Genomic DNA, 21,685 nt, shown 5'->3' on the forward strand with positions numbered 1-21,685 from the left:
GATGTTATTTTATGACATAAGTGCACTTTTTGAGGCATGAACACTACTCTAGTATCTTCAGCAAGGGGTACATATCTAATTTGGAATAATGTTCATATCTGACTTGAATATTCATGCTACAAGTAAAATATTTCAGTAGGTAGGGCTGAATAATGAATAGAAGAATACAAAGATACTTGTGCAACTTTAAGCTGTTATCTAAATAAAGTTGTCATTTCAAAAAGCTGGAATCCAGTTTGCCAACAGAATGCAGAAATGATGTAAAAAATCAGTGCATAGTCAAACATTTTTTCTGGTAATTGAGATGAAATGAATCAATTGTATTGGAAACATATTATCCCTATTTTCATTGAAGTCGACCAAATTTTTTAAATTCCACTTGCCTGTCCCACTGTCTATATTCCAATAACCAGATTGACATTTATCACACTGACGTCCTTCAACTTTGGGCAGACATGGACATGATCCAACCACTGGGTCACATGACAATACACCTGCACTGAGTGTGCCTGGAGGATAACAGCTACAGGCTAAAATAAAAACAATAACACAAAATTAATCATGAAATTAATTACATGTAAACTAAACAAATTTAAGAAGAATATAATTTCTCTCTAGAAATTGCAGAAAAGATTCTAATTCATATAGATTAAAATACCTCTCCACTATTAAAAGAGAAAGACATAAAAGGCAAGTTTCTTCTGTCAATATCAAATAACAAACATCGGGAACATCATGTTAAATGCTAAATTTCAAATTAATGAGAAATAATATGAAAACTGTCATGAGGAGTTTATCTACAAAATGTACAATACTAAAGAATGGTAAATGACAAATTGAAATAATTATGTTAGCCAAATGCTTTGGTAAAAAATAATATTATTCACTAACAATGTAATAAATACAGAAAAGAGTAGATTTTTTTTCATTGATTTTAATAACACAAAATATTTTGGGAAATCTATCATATTCTTGATGTCATTACATTAATGAATAGAGTTGTGAAAATTATATGTATGCTAAAAAAAAATTCATAACGCTAAATCATTTAAATAATGTGGAAAAAGGTCATTATAATGTGAACACAAACCTTTACAATCTCCTTTGATTGGTGCTAGAGCATCGCCATAGTAATTAGGTAAACATTTATTACAATAAAATCCAGCACTATTATAGATACACTTCAAACATTCTCCAGTTGACCTGAAATATTATAAATATTACAGTTATATTTCAAATTATTCAATAAACTTTCTATTTTATGTAATTTATAAGTTTAAAGTTTGTCTTGTTGCAATAGTTGGCTCTATAAATCTAATTAGATAATTAAAATAGTTATGCAGGTAAAATAACCATTTACATTGTGCTACTTGGCTCTATATACATAAGTTAGTTTTCAACATTGTTATTAAAATAAAATATAACTTTTACTGTGATGAAACTGAAATGTAGGTAATCTAATTTTTCAGTATTTAATTAATGTGATTACAATAAATTGTCTATACAGTGACCTTTTTAATGTGCAATGTGCTTAATACATTCTTATGCAACTACATGCTAAAATTCTCTGAATACTCTAGCATAAGATTAAAATTTTGACTACAATATCTGAAACTAATTATACAAGTAATACTTTCAAACACCATAGCTCTTTGTCAAAAAAGTGTTATAAAATATCTCTCTAAATTTGTAATCCAAATCACTGACTAAACATGAAATAGATATGACACAAGATTAAGGCCATTGATACACCTAACATTTAAGTACCCATCTTAACAACTGTAGGCTAACCAGCATATCAAGAACCAGATGTAAGATACCAGTCAAAATCAAAGCCTTAAAGGCTGTAAAAGCAATTGCTGCCATGTTAATGTTTGGGGACTTTTATTTTTCATCCACATATATACAAGAATTAAACCTGACATGAGTGTTGTCTAGTTAAAAGTAAGAAGGTTTTAACTTATATAAATAAAAGACTTTAGCAGAAAGTCATTTTTAATATGTTTTATATTTCACAAGGAGACAACACGTTTACCAGGCTAAAGTTGGGGTCAAATATACATGTGCTGAAACATATAACTCAAAAAGAAATCATCATGGATTATCCCCTGGTAGTGTTTGTAACTTCCTTGGCAATAATTTCCTTTATTGATTTAATTTTAACAATTTTCATTATTAATTTATATTTAACCATTAACACAAATGATTAAGTTAAAACATTTCAACTTTCCAGACGCAAATGTTAAAAAACGGGAAAGAAATAAAATATCTTACAAGACATAAACATGTAAAGAATAAATGTATATTTCAGCTTAATAAAAATATTTTCATAATGTTACTTTGTCATCATTTTTAAAACTAAGTTCCAAACATTATTGCTCAGTTGATATGTGTCCTTCTGATGCGGTACGAGCACAGGCACTTGTTTCTATCCATAGGAAGGTCGATTATCCATATAAATAGTTTTATATGGATAGTCGACCTTCCTATGGATAGAAACAAGTGCATGTGGGTACGAGATAACTACAATTCTCATGCAATCCCGAAAAGGGGGGTCATCACAGACAAACATGACATTAAATCGTTATCACTGAACTAGTATATATATTGTATAGGGGCCAGCTGAAGGACGCCTCCGGGTGCGAGAATTTTTCGCTGCATTGAAGACCTGTTGGTGACCTTAATTCTGCTGTTGTATGTTTTTCTATGGTCGGGTTGTTGTCTCTTTGACAAATTCCCCATTTCCATTCTCAATTTTATTATACGAACAAGAACAAACAGCTCTACGTTGCTTTGATATTTATCAATTTTCAGGAAACATTGCGAAAAATGATCTTCAATATTTCGAAAACATGTGAAATAAAATTGCTAACACGGTGGACCGTCGAGTGTCAACAAACGTAGTAGACTTGTTAACGGAAAAGACGAGGATAATGGTTTCATCTGACATTTGTTATGCAAACCCAGTTTTGATCATGATATTTAAAAAGACGTACTTTTTTTCAATCTATGTATTAATAAACTAGAAAATTCCAAATTGTAAATATCTCTTCATCTGGACCGACTTGGCATCTACTACGTTTGGACGGGTCCATTTCATTAGTAAGGTGATCGATAAATATTACGGAGTTTTGACAGAAAAGGAAAACGAACTTATTGTTATGTGTTTTCAACAAGGGTTTCGTTCCGCTAAATTATTTGCGCAAATAAAGTTTGTCTATTTTTAGATTACAGGTAATAATTTGACACTACGCATTAACCTGTGTAGTGATTTTGATTTTACGATAAATGTATGAATGAACGATAATTTTATGAATGAACAATAATTTTATGAATGAACAAGAGCACCTGACCTCTTAAAGAAACACAAATTAAACATAAAAAACCGTATTTATTAGGAGATAATTCAGTTAAATTTTCAATACTAAATCAACAACTGAAATGAATCCATATTTTGTTGAAACATCGTACGAACGGCGGAAAACGGAATCGCATTTATAAAAATGTACTTTTTTTCACTCGGACTTCTATGTTATTTGATAGTCAAACGGTTGACCCTTTAAATACAAAAATACATCTACAAGAACATATTCTGAAACTTCTTAAATCCACTAACTTTTTTTTAAAGTTTCAAGCTATGTATTGCATTAGAAAACATACATAGGTGTTAAAGAATGACTAACCAGTAGCCTGTTTAACAAAATACTATGGCTTGATCTGGGCGGAGTCTCTGATCTGGGTCACAAAGATGGCCATACGCGACGGCATAAAAGCAATTGCTTTATTTAAAAACCATCCTTAAAAAACTGGTTATACTATTAGTAAGAATTGCAATCTTTAAGGGTTATCTTTAATATTGAAACTGTATCCGAAATAAAACCTGTCCTACCTGTCACAGTTGCCCACTGCATTAGTATCAATATTTTCATTACATTTACATCTCTCACATGGTCTACCAGCTCCTTTCAATCCAGTTGGATCACCAAAATAACCATCAAGACAAAACTCACATAGATTTCCTGCAAATATACACAAATATAATTGAATATAAAGCAAAATTACTTTCTACTAAAACTGTTTCTTTAAACGAAGACTTTTAAAAGTTTAGAATTTACATGCACAATCAGTCTTGTTGTTTCTGTGTGTTATCAGAGGCTTATTCAATATAAAATGTTAGCAATTTATCACATTGACATGTAATCATGCATGTTGATCATGTTGGTATTTGAAATAATTTAAGGAACTTAGGTACAAATAAAGTTAATCTATAGAATGCAGCTACAAAATTTTATATTTGCTTCATGTTTGCAAGGAAATGAAATTTTAATGAATTCTGTTTGAAATAAGTAATTAAAATTTTTTGCTAAAATCGTAATAATTTATCTTGAATTTTTGTCCATTCTTCAAAAACCCGAATAATAAATGCTCACAATAATATCTGAATTTAAAATATGAACAATCATAGTCTCATCTAAGTTTCTTGCAAATAGTGTTAACTAAGACTAAAGTATTTGACAGAATTACAAAGTCTTTTTTTCTTTCATTTTTATGACAACCAGATTTTTTTATACCTCCTTCTCCTTCTCTACATTGTGTACATACAACTTCTCCTCCAGGTAACAGTACACAAGGTCCTCCATCTGGACAAGGACAAGGCTGACAGTCATTAGATGTGCCTTCACGGGCATTGCCATAGTAACCAGCGACACAACGCTCACAAAAATTTCCTTCAGTATTGTGGTTACAAATACAACGACCTGAAATAGAATTAAAAATCAGTAATTTTTTGTGTAAAACAACTCCTGTATGATTAGAATAGAATCATCTGTCCTGAAGAGATGAACAGGTTTCACAGTAGCTGTACATGTGTCCAGATATTGTAAAACCATTACAGTAAAAGAAATGCTGGTATTATTTACAGAACCTTATTAATCAATAATGTATTGGACAAGTCAACTACTGATAATAATTTATTGAGAAAACTTATTTTGCAATAGTGGATTATCAATAAAAAACGTTAAACTTTCTTTTATTACATAATATTAGCAATTTTAGTCAATGTCCTACAAAATCAAAATGCACTCAATACTAAATAAAATGTTATATTCATGTTTAAGTGTAAAAGATGTACTTAAAATTTCTAACTTGTATCTCCGGCTTATTAAGCTTACCACTATTTGGTTCACAGCTATCAGAGTGATTAAAGCATTCACATGGTACACAATTAGAGAATGGTCCACCATTTACTGGGTCTCTCTTGTATCCTGCAGCACAAGACTCACAAAATTGACCTACATAACCTTCAGGGCATGTGCACTGTTCCACCCAAGCAGCAACTTCTCCACCATTTGACCCCAGTCTTGCTGTCTCCATTACAATATTATCAATAAAACCAACACCTATAATGAAAATAAATAAGTTTACATGAATGCAAAAGAATACAAGGTTTCATAAATGTAAATATTCAATTTTTTTCAATACTGTACTTTATTTCAAGAATACTTAAGTTCTGATTCCCAGGTCTAATTCAACAAGAGGCTGTCACAACAACAGCAAACCGGATTTATTAACATTTATTTGTGTCCTGCCAATATCACAAGAACCATAACTGATGAACAGTGAAAGTGAAAATTGTCAATATCAAATTTGACCTCAATTTTGTCATCAGTATCAACATATTAAAATTTGAAATGCTTAGGTTGAATGGTTCATGAGTAAATGCAATAACATGAATGGAAATGCCATTTTTCGATCTTTCAAGAACCATAACTCCTGAACGGTAAAAGTCAAAATAGACATTATTGAACTTGACCTCCATTTTGTCATCAGTAACAACATATTAAAATTTGAAAAGCTTCAGTTGAACAGTTCATGCGTAAATGCACGGAACGACTGGAATAGTCATTTTTCAATCTTTCAAGAACCATAACTCCTGAACCGTAAAAGTCAAAATCATCATTATTGAACTTGACCTCCATTTTGTCATCAGTAACAACATATTAAAATTTGGGAAGCTTTGGTTGAACAGTTCATGGGTAAATGCACAGACACGAATGGAAATGCCATTTTTCAATCTTCCAAGAACCATAACTCCTGAACGGTAAAAGTCAAAATCGTCATTATTGAACTTCACCTTCATTTTATTGTAAGTAACAACATATTAAAATTTTAAAAGCTTTGGTTGAAGGGTTCATGAGTAAATGCATGGACAACATTTGGTTGCCGCCCGCCCGACCCCCGCCCGACGTACATCCCCAAATCAATAACCGACATTTTTGTCACAAAAATCCGGTTAAAAATGTCAAGAAATCTATGCAGTCTTAAGATCAATTCAATATCATCTGCATGAAAACAGCAAACATATGAACATGGGCACATTATGGTGTCTTCATCAAGGTGAGAGGGATCAAACTAAAACTTTATGTTGACATTTTAGGAGAAAACTATGGCAAGTATTGCATACACCTTATTCGCCTAGGTAAAAAACTTTGTATGTGAAAATGTTACATGATTTTTTTTTTAAATGTCATTTACCATGTATTATTAGTAGCCTTTGTGGTAAGTTTCAAAAATTAAAACAAAAATCATACCAACTTTGTCCTAATTCATTGACAACAAATCTGTCACATTAGTAAACATAACCTACCTCCATTGCTGTAAGTAGCTCTAATTTTTATAGCCGTCAGGTTTGACAAAATTGTCAGGAAATCCTGAGCATTTATCCTTGGTGTCCATTGATAATTAGGATGTTCATTCAAACGGAACTTGTAGTTGTGTGTTTCTATACCAGGCATTTTGTTACCCTGTGTAAAGATTGCTGACGATACTTTCTGTCCAGAACCCTCTAGTACGATATCCACAACAGAGGCTCTTCCCTCTTCCTCCCCAGTACGTAAATCAAAGGACAAAAACTGGTTGTAACTTAATCTCTGGTTTCCAAGGTAACGAGCTACAAAAAAAAATTGAAAAAATTCTACATTATATCTAGTATAAAGACTTTAAACAGCAATTTTTAAGTCATTTTTGTAGGGCAGTACTAATATTCATCAAGATTTTTTCATAGCTAGAATCAAATAAAATTAATATACATAAAAAAAACTTTAAGATAATAAAGCAAATGGAATCAAATTAATGATTGTTCTTTGTGTATGCTAAATAGAGTGATGCTAAACACGTTGTTATTGGCTTATGTTTTGTACCACATATTTGATGCTATTTAATACTTGTATTTGTTATTGTTAAAAAGGCAGTAAATTTTCATTGAGTAAAGATTTTTTGTTCCTCAATATATTTGTAACTTGCCTGGTGCTATGAAATACACATGTTCATATCCTGTAGAAGACACTCCAAGGTTTTGTAAGAAAGCATTGTATTGAGTGGTTATAGCATTATTGGCCCTGTCTGAAGCAGTCCAACGTTGTTTCCCTGAAAAGTTAAAACAAATATTTTTCAAATTAATAACATAAATATGAATACTTAATGATTCATTGCTTTACAACAATTAAAATCAGTAGTGATGGATGAAATAACAAAAGTGTTAAATGCTGAAATAACAGTAAAATTCTTGTTACAGATTAATTTAATAGAATTTACATAGTAACATATATGTTTTATTAATTATTACATTACTATTTTTGTTTTAATTTCCTTTGAAATTCAAATATAATTTCAAATTTGTTTACATTAGTTGCACTATGAGATAAGGTCACATATTTATAACCTATGCCTCCCATATTAACATATCACTGTACATGAAGAGGATAAATCATGTATTGTTGAGACACTTTGTCATTGTCAGGGTCAAAGCCACAGATAGTAGAGGAAAAGGGTTGTATGTGAATAGTCTGACATTAAGGTGGATCGGGACTTCTACTGCGCATAATTTCAGGCATGAATTACTATGCACACGAAAAGTTTGTTTCGTATATTCACTATTATTTTTGTTTTAAATATTATCATTGATTAAAAATGTTAAATTATTGTACTTTTGTCACTTGAAAATTGTTATCATTATTATGTGTATCTGTGAGACTCAAAATGACATTTCACCCAATATTACCATTTTTCTGCCAAAATTTTGGATTTTAAGGCAAAATATTTATTTTTCCTTAGTGCTCGTATTTCAGTTTTTTATATTACAGTCTTGGAGCAAGTGTCATAGAATGTTTTTTTTAGAAGAAAAAAAATATGTCAACAGCTCTATTTTCCCTATCATTTCATTGACAAAGGGTCCCTTTTACATACCTCTTTAAAAGTAATATTTTGAGCTTAAATGGTTCCTGACCTCCTTATTTTTTTCAACAAATTTAATTCACTCTCTGTAAAGATTAGAATAACAAACAATACGGCACTTCTGATAGAAACTTTGAATAGGCCTGAGCCACCTTAACTGTTCTATGAAACTATATAATCTTTGTCTCTGTATTACTTTTTATCCCCAAATTTTCTATATCATATTTAAGTAAGATACTTTTAAGACAATATTTTTTTATGATCTTTACACAGTTTCATAACTTGGTCACAGTGGTGAAATTAGTATTTGTTTAATAAATATCTGCACGATACATCCAAATGGCGATCATTTAACTATGTTTTGATACTGTCTACTGTACTTTCATTAACACTGCCTTTTCGGTAACAAAAGAAAAAGTTTTTTTTCACATACTACAAACCTGTTTCAAAGTCTGTAACAATATTAGTTGCATAGTAGCCTGTAGAACTGATGCAGTCCTGGGAATGTCCAAAACAGAAACAGGAAATACATCCAAATGGATTCCTCTCACTCAAACCAAAATATCCTATCTTACACCTAAAATTAAGGATGAATCTCATTTAAAATTCTCTTGAGCAAACTTAATGAATAACTACTGTAAATTCAGAATTTATTGCGTGCATTCATTATGGCAATTTTGTCATTTTAGACTATAATGCAATTTTTGTAAAATAATGTTTTATTCATATAAAAAAGTTCAAAATGGGAGTTTCAATTATTGCGATTATAACACTCACATTTTTCACAATAATAAAAGCATTGCAATAATTTCTGAATTTACAGTATTGAATTCAGTGATAATTATTCTCTCTGAAACTAATGCATAGAATGCTGTAACTTCAGAGGTACATATTTACAAATTTTATGCTATTGTTGATGTACAGAGATAATTGTGGGGTCAAATAATGTGATGTTTGGCAATGCTGATATATACATAAGCAATGGGAATTTAAAATATGATGTCTGATATACAAATGTACAAATCTGATCTATTTTTTTCAAAAATTAATTAATCTCTGAACAAACATAATGTAAATAACTGTGCATTGCGTTATGTCTTATTGTTTGTTGTCCAAATAATTTTAAAATTGCCTTTCAATACCATCATTGTCATATGTACTACGCAGCCATTCAACTATGTGATGCCAAATAAACTTGATGACATTGACCTTATATTTTTTTTATACTGCAGCTAAAATTGGCTACATTAGTTATGAAAATGTTAATACAAAAATAGATCATATTTTCCATGCCATAACAAACCTAAAATTGTGAAAAAATTATTTGAAATGAACATTGCACAAAATATCCCTTTATTTGGTAGATAAAAACAACAGCAAATGTTGCAGTATAAAACATGTTTTTTACACCAATCTTTTCTTTGACTTACTGATCACATGCTCTGCCCTCGACATTTTGTTTACAGTCACATTTGCCATCAGATGGATTACACCTAGCAACATTATTCTCACTGCCTGCTACTTCACAGTTACATGGTCTGAAAGAAAGTGTTAACATGGTATATTTATTGTTTAACTTTGCACCTTTTAAGGCTTTGATCTACATGAACCAGTGTAATTTTTGTGCTTTGAAAAGAGACTTCTAAAAAATAGATAAAAGATATACATCATACTTTTGCTTTACAATTTTGTATTCAAATGAGTTGCCTTTTTTTTTTTTTTTTAGTTTGTTTTCACATGTAATGTAATTATTGTAATAACTTACTGACATCCCTATGGACCAAAGTCATAGTGATTGGCATCGCAGCGATCACATTTATCTCCTATCACGCCTGGCTTACATTGACATTTACCATTGTTTTCACATGTAATTATTATAACTTACTGACATCCGTATGGACCAAAGTCATAGTGATTGGCATCACAGCGATTACATTTATCTCCTATCACGCCTGGCTTACATTGACATTTACCATTGTTTTCACATGTAATTATTATAACTTACTGACATCCGTATGGACCAAAGTCATAGTGATTGGCATCACAGCGATTACATTTATCTCCTATCACGCCTGGCTTACATTGACATTTACCATTGTTTTCACATGTAATTATTATAACTTACTGACATCCGTATGGACCAAAGTCATAGTGATTGGCATCACAGCGATTACATTTATCTCCTATCACGCCTGGCTTACATTGACATTTACCATTGTTTTCACACTGCAGGTTTTCTGAGCCTAAAAAACACAGAAGTTTAAACTAGAATAAACAATAATATTTGAATATAACCACACAATATTCCAGACACTCTCCATTAATCAAAGAATGTCTTTTTCCTTGTGCAAATGAACCTTTAAAGCTGGCTGAAATATTGTTGTACATTACAATGCAGTCAAATGATTGAAGGGGTGCTAAATGTGCAATAGCATATAAAGTTTTTTCATTAAGTATAATAACACATTACTAAAGAGAAAGAAAAAGATTATAAGGGTGTCATCTCAAAGCGAAAGTAAGTTTGCAGGACACATAATGTTTTACTAAAAGATAACCTGTCTTCTAACTCTGTCTGATGTCATTAATGCCAGAGGAGTAGCAATTATTGATTGAATTTCTTTGTTTGTACACACCAGGGATGTGAGCTTCTGACCTTCAATATACATGTATAGCGAGACATGCTACTAAAATTACACTGTGTTGATAATTGTAGCAATATGTTTGCACTATTTTTAATAAACTATTCAAACATTCAAAGTAAACTTAAATACTTTATTTTTTTAGTTTTTGATATCCTTACCTGTAGGGTCGCATTGACATGGTGTACAATATCTATCAGGACTTCTTTCATAATGATTTTCTTTACATCTCTGGCAGTTTGATCCATCAGTGTTGTCACGGCAATCTATACAATGACCTCCATGACCTGTCCTGTTGTATTGCTCCTCATCAAAGTAACATGTATCTGCTTTACCATTGCAATCACAGGCTGCAAAATAAAGGTAATGTTCAGACATTGTTTGAATATGGAAATTATAACTCAGGATTTTCTAAGATAAAAAACTACCTTACTATTTTATTAGGAACATTTATCCAGAGTAATACAACCTTTTCCTCAGTAAACTAGTTAAATGACATACATAATCTGTTCTATAAATATATATAATATAAACTTAAGGTTAGTTATAAATATTTAAAAGATTACAAAATCATTTTCAGGTAAACCTACATTATGCATGTGACTATTTCTCGAATCTTGATCTTTCTTAAAAAGGACAAATAAAATTAATTGCATTTAAATAACCCTTAAATTCTATTACATGTTTACAGAGACATTAAACTTCTAAAATAAGTTCACTCTATCCTTTAATGCAATAGTTTACCTTTTATTTTCCTACCATATATGTTTTGTCTACCTTACAAAATCTATAAACTTGCCCAATTAAGAACTAGTTTTCATTTTTTATTAGCTTTTTAATCATAGTGTTATATATGATAGGAATTTTAAGATCAGGTACACTAAATCATAAAGTTAAGTACACCAGCACCTTATTTCACAACCATGCTAACAAGTTATAAGACTAAATAAAAATATTTTTCATAACTGTATTATAATACCCATAAAGATCTAGCACAGAACATACACACATTTTCAGATTACCTATTTAATTCATTGTTATGCTGAATGATTTATATATCATTAATTTAAAAAAGTATATCATATACAAACAAATTAACACAAAATAAATATGTTCAAATTTTGACTCATTAATGAATATTCAAAGGAAATATTAAAAATATTTAAAACTTAATCTTATGTTGTAAAGACAGAGATGATAATCAGCATTTATCTCAATGTCATTCATTCAAAATATAAACATACAACAATATAAGAAAAAAGTTTTATAAATTTCTTAAACCATCTAAACTGGTTGCTGTTTAAAACCAAAGAATCCCAGGAACCAGACCTTTAACATGAAAGAGACTGATAAATATATATACTATACCTTATACATGTAATACATCTGATGGCATGAAAAGATGAAATATAATCTAAGATATATAGAAGTTCTACTTTACAGAAAGATTTTAATGGATTGATAATTCCATATATGTTACTGGTTATGATAGATAAAGCACTACAAAGCAGTAATAAAAATATTGATAAAAGATATAATCTATTCCAGCCAATTTCCAAGTAGCAAACATTTTTTTTATTTTTATAAATTAATAATCCCAAGGAAACCGCCTCTTTCCTTGCTTCTATTCCTGGAATAAATATCTGAATCTTCTTCTAGAATTTGCATTAGACTAGTATCTATTTTTCTGCTAAAGATTACATTTAAACAAACCTACTACTGTGGATTCACTATTATTCGTTGGATATCAATTTTCGTGGACTTCGTGGGTAAAAGGCAACCACGAAATTAAATGTTCAAAGAATAACACATACATTTTTGTACATGTATTCTATAGGCATGTATGACGACTTCGGCAATACCATGAAATTAAGGTGGTACCTAACACTACAGGGAGATAACTCTGTAAAGTCAGCTAAACGTTTTAATTACATTGTCGTTGTTAAGGGAACATTAAGCTTCTCAATGATCAAAATTGGTGTTTGTCAAACTGCTATATATATAACCAGTGTAATTTTTCTGACAACGGTTGGTTAAAATTTTTTGAAATTTTTATATTTTTGTTAAAGGGTCAAAGTAAGTACTTTAACAAAATTTTATGAAAATTAAACGAGCCAAATTAATTTTAGTGCAAGTGTTGGGTACCATCTTAAACATCCACGGACATGCAAGTTTTTCTTAATCCACCAAATTTGGTACCCACGAAAATAAATGAATCCACAGTATATCAACATAACTTAGTACTGATATCCCTACCTAAACATTCAAAAGCAGCATCTTGTGTAGCTCTGTTCCATGGTCTGTCATTGAAGTTAGCTTCACATTTCTCACAATTGTCTCCAGTAGTGTGATGTTCACAATTACACATCAAATCACCATCAGTTTTAAATGAGCAGGATTTGGCATGTCCATTACATTTACATCTGTAACATGAACATGTATCATAATGTGCATTTGACATGTTGTTGATGATATGGTCAAATCAACAAGTTATGATAAATGCATCTAATTTTAAGCTTTTTTTAGTCTTTCATTAGCTAATTTTTTTGCTACTGCTGTCTGGAGAAGAATGACCTCAAAGTCATACCATATCATCTCCTGTCCTAACCAGACCAGTTCATTAACATCAAAGTGTGCTAGGTTGTCAATATCGGTCCTTCTTTTTCACTTGTCAGTTGTTTCTTTTCTATTGGGTTTTGTAAGAAGTAATAAAATTTTCCATGAATGTGCCATCCTTTTTAATTGGACTACGTATCTATTTTGATTATTTTAAGACTGGAATTACCAGCTGGTTTGTGATTGTGTTCATCTTTGGATTTATCAATGATTTGTTGAAAGAGTTTATCTTGAACTTATTCTGAGGTTAAGAATCTATCACTGATTTGTGGAAAGAGCTTATTTTCAACTTGCTTTGGAGTGTGGGTTTTCATAGATTTGTAACTGGGACCATACACAATTTATGTATGTCAAGAGATCTAAATGCATACACAGACCTTTGATAACTTCTAAGTGTTATGGTCTCCGGAGGAGAGTTGTCTCATTTACAATCATACCACATCTTCTAATTTTAATAAAGCAAACCCTTGCTACTTGAAGGAAAACTTTACCTAGCACCAACAGCCAGATCTGATATAGCGTAGAAATATGACTTTAGTACTCTAGCATCTCCAAACACTTCATCACCAAAGGTATTTAATCTGGTTAGACTGATCTTTATTGATGATGCTGTTACCCAATCCTACAAAATAAAATAAACAATGAGATCAATTCAGACATAGTCCTGTGAAAAATCATTGAAGTAAGTTAACCATATTGAAATTTACTGACCACATGCTGAATTTTTGTGTTTTTCAACACCACGTTTAAGCACCGCTTTTAGGCTATTTTGTGGCGGCCAGTTTTTATTGGTGGAGGAAGCTGGAGTGCCTAGTGAAAACCACAACCTTTGATAGGAAAACTGACAATCCTAATTGGTTAAGATAGAAGTCAAGTGCATTCGCACAAGCGGGTTTGAACTCACAACCTTAGTGTTGACTGGCTAGTGATTAAAATAGTAACTACTTGGACCACTTGGCCACTGAGGCCCCCTGACTAAATGCAAACACACACATAACATGTACATGAAAACTAGGGAATTTATAAATTAACTAACAAGTAATAGGGTCTGAAAATTTGGTTTATCAGCTGGTGAATTTGCAAATTTTGCTGATGAAGGTTGCATGCTTGCCTGAATTCTTCGACATACATCAGTTACTAATTACTAATGGACTTAAGGATGTTAGCATTCATCGTTCAAAATATATCTTACAAAACAGAATAGCCTCAGACTTAAAATCCAATATCTAACCACTTATGACTGGTATTTGCACATCAGTCATGTTCACAGATAAACAGCAGTGTTTTCCCTAGGCTATTCATGCATGGCGGTACCGCTACGCATAAAATTTCGGCCGCCATGCATTTATCATACCCGCTATGCATCCCGCTATGTGTGAAATTTTTATTATCTTATAATATGAAGTGACAATTGACAAAACTCTACAGGTGTTTCAAACTCACTGGACTGATAATTGATCATAATTAGATGCAATGCTCTGATTTTACAACCACGTTGATTAGATAGAACAACATTCAAGACTTCGATTGCATAATAGAAATCGGGAGTTCAAATTGTTTTAATGATAAATATTATAGCCTGATACAGCTTCCAAATATCCTTCCGTGAAAAAATAAAAAGTAAACCTTTTGCAGTATAAATTTTACGTTTTGAAATCATAAGTCTGACATCGAAATATTTATATCAAACGCAGTTGATTAGTTGTAACAGAGAATACACATCATTGGGTTGAAACATGATGTAACTTTGACCTCCGTAGCAGAGTTCAAAAAATTTATGGGTCACTGAATATTCACAATTTCAGATCGTTTTTGTTTTGATGTTTTTATTTTTGAAACTGATCTTTCAAACTAATTTTAATCCAGAAGAAAGTAAAAACATTGCTTGACTGTACCTTAAGTTGAATATCTTTATCCAAATTAAACTAATTAAAACTGTAATCCATGATCATAAATTGAATGCTTTGTTTACAATTGTTGAAAGCCATGTGCTTTTTGGCGGGAAAATTCGGGAAACCCCTTATTAACAGGAAACAGTTACATTTCATTGTTATTTATAGACAGTAGGAATTTCATTTTGGAAATCATTTTGATTAACTGCTAAGATGAAAAATTAATAATTTCTTGGGGTGAAACTGATAATACTTTTTTTATTAAAATAATTTACATCTAGGGGTATGGAAAGGGGGCTGTTTTTTTTTTTTTTTTTTTCAATAATATTACAAATATATATAAAGTTCACCAGTCTGAAAATACATGGTTAAATGGATTTTAATTCTGAAAAACTCATGTTTATTTAATTCCTTTATTATTTCCATCATAATCAGAAACAAGCTACATGTATAAGGTATTTCAAACATATATTTTTGTCTTTTATATAAGAACATTCAAGACTATTAATATGTATGTGCCTGTAGTAAAAACAAACCTGGTAGAGCCTAAAAAAATTCTACAGGGCCCTTGAAAAAACTTTTGGATCCAGGCTGGCCTTGAGAGAAAATGTTAAGAATTGTTCCTGACTGTATTGCAGATTTATGTGAAGTTTTTAAACTGACATGCACAATTCATTTCACAAGTGTAATAAAAATAATTCTACAAAACAATGTCGCGCATCGCGTTGCAAATTCATCTTAGACCCACCATGCATCAAGAATTTTCTAGGGAAGACACTGAACAGCTGACTGTTACTGTCCGTAGAGTGACGAACACTTGTAGTTGTATCTTATAAAACACTATATCCAATGTACAAATTGTAGGAAAGAAAACAAATGTCAATTTACACATGGGATACAAGAAATCATTGCATCAAAATTGGTGTCTGCACATTATATTCTTTCAAAAGAAAAGGGGAAAATACACAATCATGAATAATGATGTGAATATATATTTTTGTTATTGTAAGAATTCAGATGTAAATAGAATGAAATAAAAAAAAAAATCTTCTACTTTGTACACTAACTATTTTTAAGCTTTTCATGTCACTTAAACCAAAACAACATATCTTGTTCAAAAGTTCTATTAGAATTATTGGATCTACTAGAAAAATACACTCATGATGACATCTGATGCCAATATAAACATTTCTTTGATAATCAGACAAAAATTCCTGTTGAACATTAATCCAATGGACTGAAACTGGCTCAATATATATAATTATAAAGGTTATTGCACTTCACAGCAAGTAATTATTAGTAAAGTTCGCCAGGAATTTCTAGATACAATTATGAAGGTTCATAAAAAACAAATTTTGCTTTTCATAAGGGTTATTATATTTAAAAGGCTTGTACTGCTATAACACTGAAATTTAACCCTTCAATTGTTCTATCCCTTTTAAATAGACGTTTTGACATTTAAAATTGGAACTATACCAATGCAATTTGGTTACTAAATCTTATCAATTCTTCTATTGCTAATAGGGCAAAAGGAAAGGACTTTTAATAGTAATTTAATTTTCTTTTAAATTTAGAGGGAATATTTACTTTGCATGATTATGATAACTAAAGAGGAAAACACAATTCAACAAATTCTCGTGTTCCTAAGCTACATTAAAACTTTATATGCTTCAAGTAAACAACTATTGCTTTTTGAAGACTTTGATTTTTTAATACTCGATAATCACAAAATGGTTATCTTATAAAGTCGGTAAAAAACTTTGATGTAGCCATCAGGCATATTATGTACCGTAGGTAAAAGATTTTTGGTTAAGCCGCTGTGAGAAAAATCTGTTTAAAGAAATATATTAAAATACGTTTCTTGTAAATAGAACATATATATATTACAAATTTAAAAGTGATATGATTATTATCAAGTTGTGACTGTATGAAAGATATACTTTAACATTTGAGAAAGTACATCATCATTACAATTATTTTATTCTGTTGGGATCCATACACAGGAAGGTGAGAATTATATAATCAGTGTTAAATCTGGTAACAGCATCTAATTATAATCACCGCTGATAAAGCAATTCAAATTTGGCAACCTCAGCTTTTTTTCTACACATGTTGAAATAAAATAAGTAAACAATGATTATTTTAGCAGAAGTATTATCAATACCTATATATGTGAATGACCTTGATAAAATGATAAAAAGAAAACTTTGTAGGCAGGGATTCTAACAACTGATTAAACTTTCAATGTGGTGTAAGTAATACAATCATACAACCATTCAAAGTTGTGTAATAAATCTGAAACCATTTATTCTTAATATTATCTGACATACAAATCATGTCAGACCCATTCATAACTTGCAAGACTGTAGAATTGACATAGGTGACACAATAACACAGACATTATTAATTTTACAGATCTTATTATGTCAAGGTCTCACATTTCTATAACAAACTGTCTAACATGTCTAAAGATAAATTTTGAAATGCTTTATGCAATGCCAACTTAAATCTATATAATTTCAGATGAAAGATTTAATTCAAATCAAAGTGCAGTGGTATGACCTTGAATTAAAATTTGAATTATGCATAAGCCAGATGCACAAGTTGTAGTCTAAATACATATATATATTGTCAGGGGAAAATTTATCACAGGTGCAGGTAAAATAAACAAAGAATCAATGCACCAATACAATGTAAAATGATTACAAAAATAAAATAATTTTAATATTTGTATGTGTACGTCCAAAAAAGGAAACTCCATGTATGACTATGGCAGTAGTTGTCTTTAGATATGTTACTGTGGATTCAGGTATTTTCATGGATACCAATTTTCTTGGATTAAGGAGAACTTGTATATTCATGGATACTAAAGGACAAGGTTCACTAATGGCACAAAATGGCCTAAAATATCAACTTTATCATAAAACACCAAAAAGGTCCCAACTTGGTTCGTAAATGGGTCTATTTCCAAAGTATAAATGCTAAAAAAATCAGTTCTTGTCATAAGACTACAAGATATTCGCCAAAGTAGGCCCTTTTTGGACATTTTGTCAAAATGTGATGATTTTGTGCATTTTTCAGACCTAAAAGCTTTTGAAACATCTTGGCCACAACCTACGATCCAGAATGTGTTGTAACCAAAAGATTCCAATTTTATTACAGATTTCATCAATATAAAAACTTTTTGGATCGTAGATGGAGGCCAAGGTTAAATATGCCAAAAACAATTAAAATTATGGGCAAAAAATATCAAAATTGACCTTTTAATACAATTTATGCTCATTTAAGGGGTCATTGCTCCTTAAATAGTAAAGGAAGATGCCAGAAAAAATATTTTTGTCTTAGTAGTATTTTCACAAGTATTTCTATGTGAAATTTGTAATTTTTTGCCTCAATTTAAAAAACATAAAAAAATCAGGGCCAATTTTAACCCTTCGTGAACCTTCTCCTTTCTTCGATTTTTCAATGTTAGCATACATTCCTCTTTTTTAAGAAAATTTGTAATTTGTTGAATATTTAAATTGGTGGTTCCCCTGTACCCATGTTCTCCATGAAAATTGGTATCCAAAGAATATTAATGAATACACACTAGTTCAATCTTTACTCATTTGTCTTTTCACGTTATAGATGAATGGAGTTGATCGTGGATGTTTGTTGACCTGGACTTAGGACAATGTGAAGAGCTTGGCATATACACAACAATGGTATCAATACTTTTCACTGATAAAGACCATATGTTGACCTCAAGATGTCTAATTTGCTTTAACTATGATTTGGGTACCTTCATTGATGACTCAGAGATGAGTATATAGAGACAATACTACCCTTTTTATGCTTTCTTGTTTTATACATTAGTATTGAGTTTGTATTTGAAATATGCATATTTATTTATGTTTTCACCCTGCATATCTGTACACAAAGATGCTAATATAAAAATTGTTCTACGCTTAAAACAAAATGATGCATGTAACACTTTTTAATGTTAATGACCCTTCAGTCGCTATTTAAATTACGAATTTTTTGAACTGCAACAGTATCAACACAGCAAAAATAATTAATAATAGAGATGGGCCTTTTTAATCGTTAATATGTTTCACATGTACGTATCGAATAGAATTTTTAGCAATACATTTGCACAAATTTTTTTTTTTTATAAATTTTTGGGACCATTGATATCATATAAACTGGTACACAGCAATTTATGATAAAATACTTCCATATAGTAAATTTTAAATAAATGTCTTAAGTTTTAAACAATGTTACTAATATATTTAATGCATGTCCTAAATTTATATTTTCGATGTTTAACATGGATATTTGTATGCATATATACAAGTAGCTGATGAATGTTACGTTTGATATTTACATTATAATTGATGTTAAAAACAGATTTGTTTACGTTTGTCATTGTATGTTATTATGAGGTGATCATATGGTGTGATCCAAATTTGTATAGAGTGATGTAATCAATCTGTCATTTAATTTTTCACCACAAATTGAAAGTCAGTCTCAAATTACAACATTTACAAATAACTTCTGTATATTTATAATTAAGGTCATGTTTTGCCTCAGCTTAATAACCCACAGAGAAGATAGGATCAGTACAGTGGCAGATCCAGAACTTTTCCTAAGGGGGGCCGCTGACTGACCTAAGGGGGGGCCCGCTCCAGTCATGCTTCAATGATCCCCTATATAATCAACCAAATTTTCCCATGAAATGGGGGGGGGCAGGCCCCCAGGGGCCCCCTGGATCCACCTATGCAGTAGGCCCATCTAAAACTTCCTCATCTTAGGTTGAGCCTATCATCTTTAAATCAAAATCTAAATTTACATAGATATGTAGTTTATCAACATCATCCTATTTTTTAAACCAATAAAATTTGTAGAGTTAAGCTTATCAAAACATTGACAATTTCTCAACATATTCATTATCTATAATTCTATTTACAAGTCAATGTTTAAAATTTAGGTAAGTTTTTGATGGGTTTTGTGTTGCTGAGTGTTGTATGCCATGACATTGTCCGTGAGTGTTGTATGCCATGACATTGTCCGTGAGTGTTGTATGCCATGACATTGTCCGTGAGTGTTGTATGCCATGACATTTGTCCGTTTGTTTTTCCTTTTGGTATCTTTGACCTCACTTTTAACATTCTTCATTTTTATTTTTTGACAAAACTGATAACATATTGTCTCCATTTTAAGACACATCTATAACTTGGTCAATCTTACTTTCATATTTTGGAAAAGAGCTATTTCATATTAACAAACTATTAAATGGTAAAAACTGCACTAAAATTTCTTATATACAATGCACATTGGGGGAAAATATTCACATTTGCAAACAAAACCACTGACTGCCCACATTTAGCCTATCTTTAAGAGTGTATAAGTGCAATCCACTCTGAGTTAAGTGAACCACAAAGATCTATGTAAGTTTGAATTTCCTCCAATACACAAAAGATAGATTGATGAGTCTGGCTTCTGGCATTTCCTTCACTTTATCTTAGACTTTATTAGCTGTGAATTCACAGAGAACTACTGACATTTTTAACATGTTATGTGTGTCCTGTTAATAAAATCTTAATTATTTCATCTAATGATTAACCGGAATCTGACTAATAATGACCTATCATGATCATGTTCTATATCTACAGAAACTACAATATTCAGGCTTTAAATAAATTTTCTAAAAGATTCTTCTGCAAACATCATTCTCCAACAATTAATGGGCAATATGTCCATGGGACACGGATGATGCCCCCCGCTTGCATATGATATAAAGTTATAAAGGGACATAACTGAAGAACAGTAAAAGTGATCCTACTTGATCTGAATGTCATGTATAAATTTCATTAAATGTGGTTGATGCAAACTTGATTTAGAGAACGTAAACAAAAATTCAGCAAATTTTCCATTTGTGAAGAGGCATTACACTAGAACGGTTAATGTGATGCCCCAAAATTCAAACTGGATCTGTATTTTGTAGTTATTAGCATTTTGTATAGTTTCATTGCATTTGGTTGAGGTAAAATAAAGTTTAGAACAGAAACTAAACAATTCAGCAATTTTTCCATTTGTAAACTCTAAAACGGTTAAAGTGACGCCCCCAAAATTCAAAACTGATCTGTATTTTGTAGTTATAAAGGTAAATTCAAAAGGGGGAAGTCTTTAAAAATCTTGACAAAATCAAATGTTAAGACTTTATCAACAAATGGCATGAATGGAAAACATGGGACATATTAATGTTTAAAAATGACTTGGTAAAATTACTTTGCCATTAAACAGTGCATTGTATAACAAGCTAGG

The 21,685-nt window shown here is 30.8% G+C and overlaps 1 protein-coding gene across 1 annotated transcript in view; it reads right to left on the bottom strand.

Annotated features, from left to right (window-relative positions):
* LOC143062891 (laminin subunit gamma-1-like) overlaps positions 1-21,685 on the bottom strand; it is a 42,513-nt gene that overhangs the window by 13,244 nt on the left and 7,584 nt on the right. Inside the window, exons 3-15 of the mRNA XM_076234707.1 lie at positions 13,979-14,109; positions 13,128-13,294; positions 11,033-11,221; positions 10,358-10,475; positions 9,663-9,770; positions 8,673-8,809; positions 7,303-7,425; positions 6,647-6,949; positions 5,172-5,399; positions 4,572-4,757; positions 3,890-4,019; positions 1,091-1,203; positions 384-530 (exon numbers count right to left, since the gene is read on the bottom strand). Coding sequence (XP_076090822.1) covers positions 384-530; positions 1,091-1,203; positions 3,890-4,019; positions 4,572-4,757; positions 5,172-5,399; positions 6,647-6,949; positions 7,303-7,425; positions 8,673-8,809; positions 9,663-9,770; positions 10,358-10,475; positions 11,033-11,221; positions 13,128-13,294; positions 13,979-14,109 — 2,080 coding nt within the window. The remainder of the gene's footprint in view (positions 1-383; positions 531-1,090; positions 1,204-3,889; positions 4,020-4,571; positions 4,758-5,171; positions 5,400-6,646; positions 6,950-7,302; positions 7,426-8,672; positions 8,810-9,662; positions 9,771-10,357; positions 10,476-11,032; positions 11,222-13,127; positions 13,295-13,978; positions 14,110-21,685) is intronic.

Source organism: Mytilus galloprovincialis, chromosome 2 (genome assembly GCF_965363235.1).
Source record: "Mytilus galloprovincialis chromosome 2, xbMytGall1.hap1.1, whole genome shotgun sequence".
NCBI classification, from domain to species: domain Eukaryota; kingdom Metazoa; phylum Mollusca; class Bivalvia; order Mytilida; family Mytilidae; genus Mytilus; species Mytilus galloprovincialis.